This window comes from Rhyacophila brunnea, unplaced genomic scaffold (genome assembly GCF_057557595.1).
Source record: "Rhyacophila brunnea isolate RB1 unplaced genomic scaffold, BYU_Rbru_1.0 scaffold_10, whole genome shotgun sequence".
Taxonomy (NCBI): Eukaryota; Metazoa; Arthropoda; class Insecta; order Trichoptera; family Rhyacophilidae; genus Rhyacophila; species Rhyacophila brunnea.
The window spans coordinates 33,261,983-33,280,408 of record NW_028232752.1 but is presented as its reverse complement, the minus strand read 5'-3'; the positions used below and the strand labels follow the sequence as shown (position 1 = coordinate 33,280,408).

At 29.8% G+C, this 18,426-nt stretch overlaps 1 protein-coding gene across 3 annotated transcripts in view; it reads right to left on the bottom strand.

Annotated features, from left to right (window-relative positions):
* Positions 1-18,426, bottom strand: part of LOC147079106 (alkylglycerol monooxygenase-like) — a 110,839-nt gene that overhangs the window by 65,234 nt on the left and 27,179 nt on the right. For all 3 annotated transcript variants that reach the window (XM_085953447.1, XM_085953448.1, XM_085953451.1), the window contains exon 3: positions 8,716-8,843. In XM_085953447.1, the coding sequence (XP_085809573.1) occupies positions 8,716-8,843 (128 nt within the window). The remainder of the gene's footprint in view (positions 1-8,715; positions 8,844-18,426) is intronic.

Genomic DNA, 18,426 nt, shown 5'->3' with positions numbered 1-18,426 from the left:
TACATCAGAGTTTTATGCAAAAATCTATTATTTGCATATACAATATCCAACGCTCAATTGAATATTGTTAAGGCGATGTCTTTGCCAACCAGAGGCACCTAGCGGAAAAATACGAAGCTTAAATTTTGAGACATTTTTTTGATAATTTACAATTTCAACTTTATTAATTACTAAATAACATGTACCTGAAAACATTTAAAAGGAAAATATTTTTTATTTTAAATCAAAGATAAACTTACAATTGTAAAAATATGTAAGTAATAAAATATGAATTTGTCGCAAGACTCCATCTTATTATTACATATATTTTGTGGTCATATTTATTATTAAAATATAGGTTATTAGGTTTTCTATATTTTGACGTAACGATTTTTGACTAATTAATAGTTTTAATATTTTTTATATTTATTTTAAAAAACTCGATTTTTATAAAAATATGAATGTGTGTAACTTGAAATCGTTTATATTTATATCAAATCGAGCTTCAATATTGGGACCAAACCTAAATAAGATTACATATAAATAAAAAGGATTTCAAGTAAAAGTAATAAATATAAAAAATATATTTATTATTTATTAATACAGTTGAAATTGTAAATTACCAGAAATCGCCTTAATATAGATACTAGGTAATATGTTAGCTGTAAGATAATTATTAGAATCAGCCATTAGTGAAAGTTTCAGTTCGATAGCGTAATTTAAAAAAAAAATATAAAGATACCATAGAGTCCCGGACCACGTTCAAAATTTAATAGAATGTAATTGTAATCATCGCTTTAGAATCTGTACACCAAATTTCTAGTATTTACGTAACTATACATGAAACAAGTTAAAAGGCTTTTTGAGCAATCTTGTTTATAATTATAATTTAAATGTATTAATTTTTCATAATAATATAATAAACATGACATAAAAACTCAAAGCGTTCACGACATATGACATAAAATAAGTGTTAACAATATTTAAATAAAAATAAAACAACCTGTATTATAGAGTAGATTATAATACTCTTTTATTGAATGTATTAATTAAAATAATACACAATATTTAGTACTACATACTTTAAATATTATAATTTCTTTCGTGTCAATAGGACAATTATTTTGAACTGATATCAAATATTAAATCTTACAGCTATTTTTACTAACAAAGTACTTGACACTAATATTTTCTGAAAAGCAAATTAATATTATTTTCTTCTGAATTTGTTATTATAAATAGCTATAAATTTATATATTTTGTATCAGTTTACAATGTGTTATTGAAGTGGAAAAATCCAATGGTGATGATATTAATTTGACTATGTGGAATGGTTACATGTAAGTTATTGTACGTAAACCATTTTACCGTGGCACGGTTCGCCGTGAGCTTTCGTATTGGAAAGAGATGACCGTATTATACACTTATTAGATTCAATATGAACATTAATTCAATTTCCATAGCTGATTTTGGCAACATTCATGAATTCAAGAATGAAAACCTAACCTAACCTAACAAATAGTCCAGCGTATCGGCTATTTTCATTTTTTTGCTGCTGGCTTCTTGTACCTAAAGTGTAAACCGACAAGAACAGTGTTGTATTTAGACATGAATTTTATGTCAGTACTGTACGACCCAAAGAGGTTGGACTGTCTTTAATATACGGCCATATAATTACTATACAATATTTCACTGTGACGTGTGATACAGCGAACTGCATGCACGATGTTTCCGGACACGATGTGGAATAAAAACCACCAATTAAATTAATACAACGTATTTCCATCAAGAATTGACACCTAGCACCATTAAATAATTTAAATAAATGTATTATCTCTAATTAATTACTTTTGCAATATAAAAAGAATACAAAAATGTTACAATACAATAAAACTCTGTTTTCTTCATTAACTTTAAAATCCATCAAGTGTCTGGATTTCTTTTATTCTATTTTAAAAAAATGTTTAGAATATTTTCGTATGTAAATGTGAACATTGTTAAAAAAGTTTACTGACGAAAAATTGTATTGTGTCGCTGATAAAACAGCTATATAAAGTTAGTTTGCATCTTGGATTTTGTGTTTTTTTTTTCACAGACACCATTCGGCAGTCATTCGTATTATAATTAAATAATATACCGAGTCCTTTGTAGCAAATTGAAAACGATACAGTGGACAACTCAAAGGTAAAAGAAACCCTCCCAAAGGCTCGCCCGGGGGATATTTAAATTCTACGACAGCTAAACGATTCCATACAATGGGTTTATTTTCTATACGTTGCTCGAAATTAAATAAAAATACTTTTACATTGTAAAGAAAAGAGAGAAGTGTGAAAAAATGACTACCTACATCAACGTATTTTGTATAGTGTATCGCGGAGACGTTATTATTTGCGAAAATACGAAGTGCAGTACTATGAAACATTTACAAGAGACATCAAGCGATATAATAAAAAAACAAATTTAGTAAATTTTACTGATTTATTTATTTATTTAAAAAAGACACATTAAGCACAAAAAATAAATTTATAGAAAAGATATAAAATAAAAAAACAATGTAATTTAAAAAAATACTAATGAATTAAACAATAAAATAGAATTTAAAAAACAGAATACATAATGAATCGCTAAAAATGTCTACATCTCTAGGGTGTGTATTGGCCAGCCACAGCCCAGTCCTCGCTATCGGTGCCTGGTGAGCCTGACATGAGGAAACAGCCTTCACCCAAAATAAGTCATTAAAAATCAATAAATATCTAGATATTGAACTTCGATATTATGACCATACCGAAATTTATTTTGATATTATATAAATAAGAATTCAAGTCAAATTTAAAATACATTAAACTATGAATTATTATTTGATGAAATTTATTTGGCCTATTCTGTTAACGTGTGATTTTTTTATATAAAGATGTGTCTTGTATACACAAATATGCTACAGTTGTCTTGATACTTTCAGCCACCTGATAACGGCACAATGCAAAGAACGTGTGAAAAAACAAATGTAGATAAAGTGGTCAGACGTACGTATTTAGGTGGGTTTCAGATAAAGGATCGTGAGTCTACATCCAACCATTGTCGATCGCAAGGGCTTAGTCAGATTTAATTTTACTTCCAACTAGAAAGTCGTTTCTCATCGGGAATTGACTAATAATATGATAATAATAATTTTAAACCACGAGTAGGTTAAGTGGTCAAATAGGACCAGCGAAGTGAGGTGCAAGTATAAGAACGCGCGTATAGATCCAACCGTTGTCTTTATCTTTGATTTGAAATAAAATGAAATCGAATAATCAGTCTATTCTTTTCATTCTGTAAATCTGGCTATTTTTTATTATCAAATATCACGCGGTGGCTCTCGCTAGTTGCTTATTAAGCAATAGTTAAGATCATAAAAGAGATACCTAGTATACTTCTACAACTATTACTAAACATATCGAAAGGGCGATAAAATAAAGGAAAACCCTCGCAACCGCTCTATATAGTTTTTCACCGTGGAAAAAATAACTTAATAATTTCCCAGACGTTGCGATATAAATGGCTCAGCTGTCGGTAAAGGCTATTTTTATGGTGAACACATTTTATCGCATGTCGTAAAAACGCATCGTAAAAGTACCTGAAATTCGTTTTATTGAATTATTTTGTCTTTTGAATTTGAATGTGAAAAATTGAAGAAAAAGAAAGCATGACATGAAACATTACAGATCAATCAAAAGCTTATCTATTTTTTAATCATAACTTTTTTCTAAACTTATATCTTATATTACTCGTATTAACATCACATAGGATCTATACGCGCATAAACACCGGTGCATCCATTATATACACAATGCGGTATCGACGGCTAAAGTGATAAATATTATCATATTTATGTCTCGAGGCGGTTAATTGTTACAATAAGTTAACCGTTCAAACTGTCAAAACTGTCTATCTCACTCTAAAAGTTAACATAGCCAAGAGAGCGGCTATTAAAATATAGCACCTTTTGGCAGTTTAGTATAGACGGTTAACTTATTGTAACAATTAATCACCTCTAAACATAAACATGATAGACTACCATCGATAACAGCATTGTGTATGGAATATCTTCGCAGATGACATAAAGATAATCATCTATCAATAGACGCAACAATGATAGTTCAATAGATTCTTATGTTTCTTATCATTAATAATATAATATTAACTTCACTCGGGATACATACGCACATAAACACCAGATGACATAAATGCAAAATTATCTATTGATGGACGTGACAATGATTGTTCAATAGATTCTTCTTTTTTCTAACCTTATAAAAACTTCATTAGGGATCTCTACGTAAATAAACACCAGCTTACCTACATGCAAATGATATAATATATATATTCATGGACGCAATAACGATAATGCAATAGGTTTTTCTTTTTCCTAACTTTAAAATTATTTCACTTGAGTGCATTATGCAAATGATCTATTGACAAACGCAACAATGATAGTGCAAAATATTTTTTTCTTTATCTTATATTAACTTCACTTCGGATGTATACACGCATAAACACCAGATAACATAGATACAAGTTAATTATTGATGGATGCAACAATGATAGTGAAATAGATTCCTCTTTTTCCTAACCTCATATTAACTTCAACTGGGATCTGCATTATGTGACTGAGAGGTTCGTTCCTGCGAAAAATATGAGAAAACCACATATAACGTCGAATTTTATACGGTTTACGATTAACTCCGTTGAGCACGCCATGTTTCAAAGATGAAAAATACCCAACTTCCAAAGAGGCTCCTCTTTAACAGCCCAGAAGATTAAGATTGATCTAGTTGTACTGTGTAGAAAGAGAAAGTTTGCAGCGGAAGACAGAGGTTAGTGACGTTGTAGTAGACGTTTCCTGGAGACAGCCAAGGTCCACATTAGGATAATTTGAGACTAAATTGTTTTTATCTAAATATGGGATCCCTTTAAATACAAACGTTACTAAAAAAACTTTCTATAAGTGATGGTATCTAAAAAATATTGATCAATTAAAAATTCCGCAGCAAATTTACAAGCAAATAAAAGTCCTCATCTATGACGCTGATGTATTTTTTCCCATAACCATAAATTCAAATTATATCGATATTAATCTTAGATAATGACTTTTGTTTATTATCACCAAAAGAAAAACAATCCGTAAACCAATATTTAAGTTAACGAAGTAAATTGTTATATTTAATACTTCATTTATTATTACAATATACAATATTTCTGAGTAATATAGATATATACAAGTCAATTTGTAAAGTTTAATAGTGTACCATAATTATAATTATTGACTATGTACCTGCCTAAAATAGACACAATTTGTTTCACTGATTTTAATTATGGTTTGTTCTATCATAGATTATAATATGGAATTCATTTGACTTATTTTGAGATTGTAATCGTTATCTCAAATATTCACAACATAGACTCACTATTGGTAAATAATTATATGTTTGAATACATTAATTAATTCTGCTCGTGTTAATCGTGATCGTATTGTTTAATATTCAGAACCTTTTTCATATGATTATAAATAATAATGTAACAGTAAATATTGTTAACTACTTGTTATCCTTAATCTTGTATCAGACAAGTGAATAAAAATTCTTCACGGTATTGAGCTTTCCTATTTCGCGGTTCATTTACTGTGGCGATTTTTTTTTATTGAATTCAATAAAAGAAATTTTCGATCCCCTTAAAGTGTCATTGACAGCACTTAAATATGAATAAGTGTTTCCAATATATTGGGAAAAATTCTTTATGAATCAGGTTAAGACGTTTTACTGTTTTTGGGAAATGATTTATAATATAAACTTATATTAAATTTATCAAAGCATTTTAACGATTATTTGTTAACATTTATATTATAGTAAACTACCACATCGGCACATTTCAACAATTTGATGATGTTTTAGCAATAAAATGAAAATTATAGGATGGTTTTATTTCATTTATAACTTGAACACACTTTGGGGCCACGTTGTTATACCACTATACACCCTGTTATACAATGTTTTAGTTATAAAATAGAAACACTTCCGGTTTTGTATTTATTCATAGTTCACAGAGATTTAATCAATGATACTAAAACAGAGTAACAAGATAAGATGACTCGCTCGACCAAATAACCAGATGAACTTGCCAAAGGATTAGTTCAGTCCAGGTTAGTATCACATTTGAAATCTAGATAGGTACCACACTTATCACTAGAAACAAATCTTGATAGTGTAAGGTGCTTAGATATTTAGCTAATTAATACCAAACAAGATACGACATTTTTATTAAACTTTTTCATAAAATATTATAATATGTTACGCCAAATGTGTGAAATTGACTATTACATGAAATGGGCAAAATTTTGGCTAATTCATGTAATAGTCAAGCCCGTTGCCTTATTGGTGAATTATTAAAATTATCTGCCGAGTACGTGAATTTGCCAGGGTATGGAATTCTTAAACTGTCAAAATAACAGTAGAAAAAGTAAATTTAATACGGATGGTTTTATTAGTTATAATTGTACATAATATAATATTATTATTATTAGGTTAGGTTAGGTTGGGTTGGGTTAGGTTAGATTAGGTTAGATTTTGTAATTCTGAATTCAACTGAATGTCCATTTTGAGGTTAGCTAACTAGTATTAACAAACTATCACAAACATACAAGCAAACATTGCACGATTGATACCCAAGCACGAATCAAATCGCAAAAATACCTTTTAATAAAATTCTTCCGTTATCATATTGTAGTTCTACATTTTTTTGCGCATAGTAAATGGATATGAACGACATTGTAGTTATTGATTGGTATATTTTTATATTATAATCAATGACATTTGACACATTTGGTTAGTTTGATTAGTTGCAAAAAACACCACCGGAGCGCGACCATCTATTTTTACCATAGATAATAATATACGTAAATTTTGACCATTGCATGAGCATTTGACACATTTGGTTTAGTTGCAAAAAAACACCACCTTAGCGCTACTATCTAATTTGTCCAATGCATGAACTAGGCAGAAAATTACTGCCGAATTCATGCACTCGGCAGATATTTTGTCTAATTCATGAATAAGGCAACGGGCTTGCATTTTTCATGATTTAGGCAAAATTTTGCCCATTTCATGTAATAGTCAATTTCGCACATTCGGCGTAACATATATATATATATATTGCATTGTGAGTTAATGATACATAACGAAATATAACTGGAGACATTTTCAATAAATTGGGCTTGTGATTATATATAGTAGGTACGAGTACCTACACTCAATTGGAGATCGAAAAGTTGGTGGTTCGAGCCTACCCACAAGCGTTTTATCGTCTTACGACTCGACAATGACGCTTTTTTTCAAATTCATTATACTGTAGATTTTCTTGTACCACATATAAAAAAGTTTCACCTTTACAAATAAAAGAAATTACTACGTCCTACATAATTACAATATTGCTGTAAAATATAATTACTTTTATATATGTACTTCCATGGTGTTATTGTTAACATTAAATCCACATAGCACTTCATAATAATGTTCTTAAGATCTTTTTGAAACTCCTCGGTAACACAAAGTTATGCCATAACCATAAAATGCACAAAACTAAAGCAATAAGTTACTCTAAATTGCACCCAGTAAATATAGTACGAGCACTTACCCACATACATAGTAAATATATAGCTCTACTTTATTCATAGAAAAAAACTTTATGCCAGTTTTTATGTAATATTATTCTTATCACCTATAAAGACGTGTAGGTACGTAAAACTTTAGATGAAAAAATTTGCCCAACGAAAGCTTTTTGTAAAAATGAATAGGTGTCTACTAAGAATGAAAAGCAGCCCAAAATTAAAATTCCTTGTATACATACCTAAAATACTATTACAAAATAATTATTATATTATTTGTTTTTTCATGTAAAACAGTATCCCTGGACAATAATTTGCGGACCGCCATATATTTTCAATGTATCCCGCTGGGTATATTTACCAATATACAAAATACAAATATGGGGGAAATACTACTAATATGTAAATATGTATAAGTAAACAATGAGTCATTCAGCATAAAAATTAGATAATATTGAATGATTAACGCTTTAAATGAGAATCTTAAAGGTAACTTTCGTCTACCACGGACATGCGTTTTAAATGCACGAAAGAATCCTGGTATAAATATATTGAAAAGAATTTTAAAAAGTTATACACATTTTTATTTTTCATAAAATTATGTTTTAAATTCGTTAAAATTAAATTCGGTTTTATTGAATTTCTGCTATATATGAATCATCAGACATGGAGTAGGTATGTATAAACAGTTTAAAAAATTTCATTATCTAAATTTATTCTCGGCGTTGAAGAAAGCGAATTATATGAATAAAATTCATTCACAAATTAAGTTCTTTCATTTGAATGAAGTACTGTAAATTCTTGTTTTATGTAATATTCTCTCACTTTTTTATGACATTTGCATATTTTTTTAATATATTATTGTCATAAATTGCTTCTTCCGAGAAATTGTTTTTTTTTATTATTTGGCGCCCTGTCCCGTTCTATTTAAATTTTGAATACGGCCCTTGTGGTATCAACGTACCTATAAAAAAGACGATGAAGTATTCTTTTCAGCAGGTGTGTATGCAGTATTCATTGAATTTTAGTCGCGGTAATCTACTACGTATTGTCAAAATTTATTTAACCGATCTAAAAAAAACTGGAAAACTACTAACCTTCCACATTCTTGAAATAATCCATTTGAAAGGCTGGTGATGGTATCATTAATCCGTAGAACAGGCTTCCCTTCCAATCGAAGAATCAGATTCTCCAAGAAAATGAAGAACAGAAAGTATGGCCATGCCTGAAAGAAGACAATTTTATTTATAGTACTACAATATTCAAAAAATATTAGACCTAAAATTATTTTTTTATAATATTATATACATCACGCTTATGAAAATAACTTAAGAAATCGTATGTAGATGACCTAGTTAGTGTACATAATTATATTGGAAGGATTTAGACGCACGTGATACTTGAGCGAATTGAGAAATATCGTGGGTCCTAGGTTCGATTCCTGGGTCTTTCAAATACACATATTATTTTACAATTTGTGTTTGAATTAGTATGGACCAAATATTAGGTTGAACAAACGTGGCTAACATCCATTTCTCCTAAAAACAAAAAAAAATCTGTTAATACAAACTTCCACCCCGTGGAGGCCTATGTGATCTTATTAGGATCGAACATGGTCAAATAAAATAAATAAAGACTTGTCTCATGGTGAGATGATGTACAGACTACAGGAACTCGAAGTGCATCTCCATTTGCTTCGCATACAGCTAGCAATGTATTCGCTACAGCGTACTTCAATAAATTCTAGATTATGATAGATATTTCTATATCTTGTTATATTATAGACGAATTGTTATAAATTTAATTTGTCGAAGTACTACCCCTATAAACCACTTCGTATCTCACTTTTGATCTTTTCTAATAATATCTATGTGTATTTCTGATGTCTTTTTGAATTGTATAAATATTTATGCTTTTACAGATGATTGAAAAAATTATTACGCAGTGAAAATGATCAAACGTAGCTGAAATTACATGCTTTAACATGAAATCGGAAACTCGATATACAGATTAATGAGAAATATTTATTACCAATAACATTCAGACAATAATTATTTGGTTTCATTTTATCAGTAGAAAATTACTTTACCAAAGACATACATAATATTATGGAGATATAATTATTTTTTTTTTTTTTTTTTTCGACCATGTCCGATCCTGATAGGATCATATGGGCCTCCACAGAGTGGAGGTTTGTATTGACAGATTTTGTTTTTTACGAGAAATGGATGTCAGCCACTTTCTCAACCTATTAGGTCCATACCCTGACACACACAAATTGAAAAACAATTTTTGTACTTGCCAGACCCAGGATTCGAACCTGGGACCCACGGCTTTGTAGTCCAACGCTAATAATTATTAGTAAATTTTCTTAACAACTCAATTTTTACTGTCGTTCCATTTTTTTACTATTTACGATGTAAATTTTTCTATTGACCTACCCCAATACGTTTCATATTAATATCTTGACCTTCGCCAAATGAGAAAGGGCAATGGAAAATATCTGAAAAGCTGATTTTCTCATGTAATGTTGTAAACACGTCAATTATTAGTCTACTCTTAGGACTATGAGAATATAAGTATCTTGCTGAGAACAAAATTGTATGTGTGTTCATTATTAAATTTACAGACGAATACGAAAATAAAATTATCTCATTAGTGTACTAAGGTTACAATTTAAATTCTTTAGAATATAATTATGTAATACAATATTCTGTAATGGCATGATATTCACGTACTAATTTATATTGACAAGTATATGGGGAAAATCTTTCCTAATTATTTGTTGTTTCAGTCTATACATGATATCTTTAAAATGAATATACTTACTATTATTTCGCATTTTTGATGGCCTATTAGAAACGATTAATTTTTTTTTTATTCACAACATTTAATAATGTCAAGCCGGGTACTCATTAGCGTGCCGTAACTGTGAAAATTTCAGATACTGTAACCAGTATGGACGCATAGTAGTTCGCGAGCCTAATAAATAATTATTTCTCATCTAGAGTTGGTTACATTATCTGTGTGTCTATTCCATACACAAGGTGGCTCTCGGAGGTCAACGGTAGTTAGAGTTAGAGAGTTAGAGATCAACAGTAGTTTATCATATTTATATATTGAGGTATCATATTGTTACAATAGTTAACCGTCTAAGCGTCAAGAGAAAAGCTGTTAAAACATAGCACTTTTTGACAGTTTAGACGGATAACTTATTATAACAATAATTAACCGACTCAATATATAAATATGATAAACTACTGTCGATAGTCTTCTTGTGTATAGAATAGATCCACTGGAGCAGTTACAGTTTGCTAATGAGAACTCGGTATAACATTATTTTGTTATTTCTTTTATTACAACATAATTTGAAATGAGAAATATATAACGACCAGAAAAATCTTGTTGAAAAAAATGGGTTTGCCCTGGAATGGAAAAATGGAAATGCCCCAATACTGGGGGCACAAGTTCGAATCCAGGGAACTCGGGTTCTGTGTTCGAATTCAACTTAGTTACATACAAAAATAGTTTATTAAATTATTAGCAAGTGCAAGTACGTTATAACAAAAATTTGGTGTGCTCCTGATACCGGTTAGTAATTAAGGTAATTTAGTACTTAGCTTTAAAATACAAAATCTGATTGCCAATAAGTATCGCAATTTCGAAAGCGCTTCAGAGAGTATTGTATTAGGCATTAAGTAATTAACTTTGTTGCAATTAGATGGGATACATATAGCTTAGTGGTTAGGTACATGGCCGCGAAAACCAGGGAACGCAAGTTCGAATCTTACTGGAAGTTTGATTTATTCATCTATTGGTTATTATATTTTTCAGTGTTTTCAAATTATATATTATGATAATTTTATCAAAATTGGTTGCTTTTTATTTAATACGTTTATCAATACAATGTGTGTATATTATGTTGATTTCGGGATTGCTGATTCAAATGAGCCACGATGTATACCTAGTCGCACATTATTTTGTTTACGTAATAATATAAAACATTTATGGGGTGAATAATATTATTACAGGGAAAAATTTAAATTAAATATCAATTATTCGGAGGTAATTAATACAACTGCTTGTAGCCACTTAATATACTTCATATCCATTTTAATCTGGATAAGTTAAACCTCTTTTTAAAAATGCCACGTTTTTGTATAGGTTAATAATTATCATAATACTATAATAATTATAACATATTATTTATATTACTTACGAATTACCACAAAAAATACTTTGTTTACAATAATTATCTAGGTCAGTATACTCAAGATATATACTTAACAGCTTTATAAATAAATGTAAAAAAAACTTGTAAGTAACGATGTTTTTTTCTAGTTCAAGGTACTGTTTACTACCAGTTATAAATTTAATGTGTAATTTGATATTATTATTAATCTTTATTACAAATTATTGTTGATCAGAATGTGTAAGTTCAAGTTTAGTGTAATATAATCTATATTGATAAACGACTAAGTAACGAAATTAGTTTAATTTTTATATTGATATACTTATAACTACTTAGTAATTATTAGTACCCGCTTGTTCACCACATAATATGCGCATATATTCTATGCACGAGACTGCTATCGGCGACTATCGAGGGTAATTTTTTATATTTAATAAGTTAGTTGTAATTGTAACAATAAGTGCTATGTTTTAACAGCACCTCTCATGGCCGTGCTATCTTTTAGAGCGAGATAGACAGTTTGACTATTTCGACGGCTAAGTTATTGTAACAATTATTATAATACCTCAATACAACGATATGATAAGCTACCCTCGATAGCCACCGATAGCGGCCGATAGCAGTCTTATGCATAGAATAGATGCGATGAAATTATTTATAGTAATTTTTCTGTTTCATTTTAATTAATACATGTGGCACGTGTTGCTTTTTAATTGTTAAATAAACTTTATACATACGATTTACTTTAATAGTAAGTCAGTCATATAAACTAGACACGTGCCGAACATAAATTATCTCGTATATAATGTTATGCTGAATACCGAGTTATAACGTATGATATAAAATATATTATATTATCATGCAATACAACAATTGAATGCTGAAAACTTAAAAAAAATAACTATTGCCACCAAATACTGTGCCAAAAGTTGGTAAGTCGATAGTTTAGGTATTTAGAATTTAAAAAATATGTAGGTAAGCTAGAAAAAAATTCAAGGTTATCCGATAATATAGAACATGCGCATAAAGCACATATAAATTAGCATTATGCCTAATTTTAAAGGGCATGTCAAGCCTTCTAATTGCATTTACTCCGCAATTTACCAAGTTTTGGAAGTAACTCCATTATGTATAATGTGAGAGGTAGGTACTTATATTAACTTAATTTCCAGGTGGATCTAAAAAAAGTAAGTTTCAAGTAATGGAAATTTTTAACAAGGAATAGTTTTTAGCAGAAATGAGAGATAGAGTCCACTCCCTTGAGATTTGGGGGGGGGGGAATAGAAAGATGATAGTATACACTGCAATATCCCTAAATATCCTGACAATAAAATTAATATGTTTATTTTTTATAGCCATAAATCAATTTTAAATAGTTACTGTGTAATAGTTCGATATTTGAAAGTAAAAATATTACGTATGAAAAACAAACGGAAGATTCATAATCTCTCAATGATACAGTCAGTAAAATAAAATAAAGTGATAAATTAATTATAAATGGATGTACCTATTAAGAAATTTGACGGTTGTTTAGCTCCTAGAAATGTGGAGTATAATATGGTTTTAAATTCTTTCCACGAATATCTTAGATAGACAATTATTTATGCAAAGAATATACCTACTTATAACTTTTTGAACTGTTTTGTTCTCTTGCCTCTTTTAAATTAATGCGCTTTAAAATTTACTACTCATTGTAACTGGATGAATATACTATATTCTCTATATCGGTACTTTTTTATGTTTTTCAATATATTTTATTTGTCACTCTTTTATAAGTAAAGCTTATGTGTTTTTTTTGTATTATTTTTAATAGCCGCTTTCCAATATATATTTTATAATTGTATTCATTATTTTTAAAAATTAGTACCTATGTGATCCAAAATCTCCAACGATTAATAGTAAAATTTACCTAAAGTAGTCTCCTTGAGAATCCGATAGAAAAAAAATCGAATATGTTCTAGGTGTGGTGTTGGTGAAGCATGTTTCACATTCCTTGGACGGACATCTCTCATCTCATCAATTATCCGATTTATATATAAACGAAATGCGTTATTCAAATATAATATTCTTCTTATTATTGTCAAAAGACCACAATCTCTAGGAATATCCGAGAACATGGTCCGAAAGCGAAGAGAGGCTGACGTCGGTCCAACCAGTTGATGGGCCTATTGGGCTGTCCAACTTGGTCACCACAAAGTCCAATTTTGTTGCATTTAGAAAAAAATGCGACGCCTTATTGCGGACGTCAAGATATCTTCACATAGTTTTGTATGTCCTTATTTTTTATAATACCTATATATTTATTAATTAGAATCTTTTACTTTTGTTAGCTTATCGTACTCTTCTCTTCAATAGCCACTTTTTTATTAGAAAGTTTATGTTAAAAAAAGCACAGTTTAGTGCAAAGTAACTTCAGTCTTGGGTATTCCCAGGCGTAAACAACTACTGACGCTTGACATTCAAACGTAGGGCCTCGTGATATGTTCGATTAAGACTGAGTGTGGTTGGTTTGAAGAAGTCTATGTTTGTGTTGTTAAAAGAGATCCGTGCAGCCCGGAGAAAAGGGTGAGCATAGGTAATACGTCGATTGCGAAGGTAGGTATGCGCCTTCTAGACGGATGAAGCGATTTAAATAGAAGTGGCTGAATTAACCAGATCAGTTCAATATTGCTCCAGTATAGATGGAAATGAGTTTTTAAAAAACCTGTATTTCCGTGACCACCAGCATCAGTAATGAGACAATCAGGCAATGAAGAAAATGATAGTAAACTGTAGAGAGTAAATATTCTACATCATACTTACACAGTTAACATTAAAACCTCATATTTTAATGAGTCCACTTATGTAGTAGGTAGCTAATTTTAATAAATTTGTATACATATAATATGTGGATATAAATTCAGGAAATAATGTCTGTCAGTTGTTTTATTCTTTGATAAATTATTTAATCATAAAAAATCCCAGATGGTTTAGAGGCTAGGTCTAGGCCGCGGTCATTATTAATAAATTATATACTTACATATTATTAGCAATATTCATTACTCGTGTATGTTTGCTTTCTCATATCTCTAACATTAGCATTTAATTAGCAATAATTAACATGTTTGTAAATATAAATGATTTGTTTATAAACAAACGATATGATCTTTTCCCCTTTGGCATATTATAATATGGAGATCAATACTCTTGTAGTAATTAGGTTATCAACTATTTATAAAACAAAGCGTAATATTTTTATGGTAGCACATGACTGATTCGGAATAACAATTTTATTGAAGAATTAATGATAAATTAATAATTTAAGCCTTTTTAAATGAATCTTCTTTCGACCTGATAGCGAGTACATCCGATTCAACCACGTCACGAAAAATGTCATGATTTTATGCGGTTTTATCAGACCGATATTGATAAAAATGAATTCGTATCGATTAAGCGAGTTCATCTCCGTATTTACAAGATGAAACTTCCAGAAAAGTGGTCAAATAGCAACGGTGGAGTGGTGAGGTTAGTTTGGGGTAGAGAAACACACACCTTTATTACTATCAAATCGTTGTTGAATAACCTACTTACAACAATAATTGTATCACAAGTAGGTAATGTGGTCAGATACAAACATACCACATAACTCATAAAGCGTCAATTACATTGAACTACTTTACGAGCTGTTTGTTGGCGAATTTACAATCTACCTGTAAAGTTGCCCAGTGTAATCATCGAACAAGCTAACAAGCAAATTGTAAACGCTATACCCAGAAAAGTTAAAAGCCGGTCAACTTTACACGCTACACGCCGGCGTGTGGGCCTACTACAGTAGCAACCTCCCGGTAAAAAAAACTAACTACGTTCTGTCAAAATAGTCGCAGGCTTGTGGCTTCTCAGCGAATGGAAAGTTTTGTGTGTCATCATCATAATCGCAGTAGCTGAATCTCCCGCTATTAAATTCGCCAACAAACAGCTCGTAAAGTAGCTCAATGTAACTGGCGCTTAGCGTAAAAGTTCGATAGATTTGACAGAAAATATGACGTAGTTATAGCGATGGCGAACAAGACAAAACGATGCAATATGCTTCATGTAAGAGCAGCCGGTAATAATAACGGTAACAATAATTTTATTATTAATGAATACCTAATTCGTGCGCAGTAGAAGAAATCCCAATTTACGCAATTTTTAGGGTTAAGTTGTTCCACTACATATGACAGTTTAGTTCTCGTTACTCGCGCTAATAGCGACACGTGGTAATTAGCCGAATACTAATGCTGATTACTAATTCGGTTTGTTTCCACGTAGTGGTATAACTGCGATTAGTGATTACTAATGAGTAGAACTAAACCCGTGTAAACAAGCCTTTAAGTAGGTGACCTATAATAGGTATTATAGGAGTGCACCTAGATCATCTTAATGATAAACGAATCATTACATTGATTTTCGAATTTGATTATATTGAAGCTGAATATTTTTTTCATTAAAAACATAACATGCGAGTTCAATTAACTACACAATTATTAAATAGTAAGGATATTTCACTATATTGTCAGAAATCCTGTTACCATGGTTTAAGCCTACTTGGTTAAATGCTCTATTCTCTTGTATAGTGCCGTAACATGGACTGTCACTCACGCGATGAGTAATAAAATAAAGGGTTTATCGTAAAATCCTAACGATAACATGAAAACAAAGAATCCGTAACTATGTAGAACTTTTAGAGAGTGCTTTTAAACCCCAGAAATCTTATTTATTGTGAGGAAATAAAAACTCCAACTTTTTTATATACCTACACCATGCGATATAACATATAAAACACACCGTATAGGGTAAGATGAAGGGCAATTTATTAAAAGCAAGAAAAATATGCATTTCTTGGTTGATTGAAATAATGATAGCCAACCGTCAATTAGAAGAGAATGCATAAATAAAAAGAACATTTCTAACAGCTGATAACAAACAAAATCAATAATGATAAAAAAATAATCATATTATGAAAATAATGGCGAATCCTCTACCTACCAGAGGCACCTAACGGAAAAATATGAAGCTTGGAATTTGAGACAATTTTTGATAATAATTTATAATTTAAACTGTATTATTTAATTAATACATATCTCAAAACATTAAAAAGTATCCCATCTCATTATTACCTACATATTATTTTATGGTCATATTTATGATCAAAATTTAGTTAAATATTATTAAAACTATATTGTAACGAAGAGATTTTTGACTAACTCATAGTTTTAATATTTTTTGTATTTATTTTAAAAAACATCGATTTTTATTTTAAAAAATCCAACCCTTAAGGTTGTAACAAATAATCTCCCATTTAAATAGTTTGTCATCAGCCCATATATTTCATTTTATGTGCTTCGGAATGAAGTATTTCTTCATGTAAAAGAATAAACATTAGAATTTTTTTTAATTTACTTATCAACGAATCTATTTTAATAAGTTTAATTAATACAATTGAGAGAACCACATAGACTAAAAAATAGACAACTACGATATAAAGGTATAGCTATAGCGCAGAGATGGCAAACCTATGGCACGCATGCCACCAGCGGCACCCGAGACTATTTTGCATGGCACGCGATTGTTTCATTTTGAAGAGAAAAAAATACTATTTTATATATTATATTGAAAAAATGTTTTTTATAACATAGTTTTACAAATAAATATGTAGGTACTTACTTATATATAATATTATAAAAATAATGACGACATAGCCGTGCGTATTTTCTTCGGGCTTTTCATATTATGTTTAGGTACCAATCGATGCGCAAACGGAAACGACGAAAATTCATGCATACATAATGACAAATCGCATTAAGTATATAAAAAAACTGCAGGCAAATCATTTTCAAGAATAATCATTACGTTTAATGTAAATATACGATTGCATAGGTCTGTCCTTAGGATCAGGGAATTTAAAAATAAAAATATTCAATCAATAAACCTTATAAAAATAATTATCGGCAGTCATTGAAATATAATAACTGCTTGTTATTTTGCCTCAAACATAATCTCAAAAAAATGGAAAACCGTTCAGTGATGGAGAATATAATATTGAAAGAAGAGTGGTTTAAATGCTTCCATGATCTCTTTGACTAATTTGAAAACAAGGAAAAAAATCAAAGAATAAAAGAAATGCCTTCGGCTAGAAATACGATGAAAGATAGAATATCAATAGATCAATTTGTAATGTTTAAACTTTTTTTAATAAAATTCTTCAAAACTATTATTTTAGAAAACTTTAAAAAAAAAACTCTTTTCTTCGCCATGAAAATCTGCTTGGCACGTCAGAAAGTCGAAAAATATTATTTAGGAAATTTTGGCACGCGTACGTAAAAAGGTTTGCCACCCCTTCTATAGCGTATTGTAAATAATTTTAAATATAACACGTACCATCAAAAATATCTAACAAAATTAAGTATTTCAATATATACTTACTTGTGTATAAGTTTATAATAAATCTGGTCTAAAAAAGATTTACAAAGGTAGAAGCGGAAGGCTTTATTTAATGTATGGAAACTTAATTTAGTAAAAATTTGGCAGTAGCAACTTATGCAATGTATGAAGCGGGGAAAACATGTTAAGAATTTCTCCTCTCTTTAATAAAAAAGCC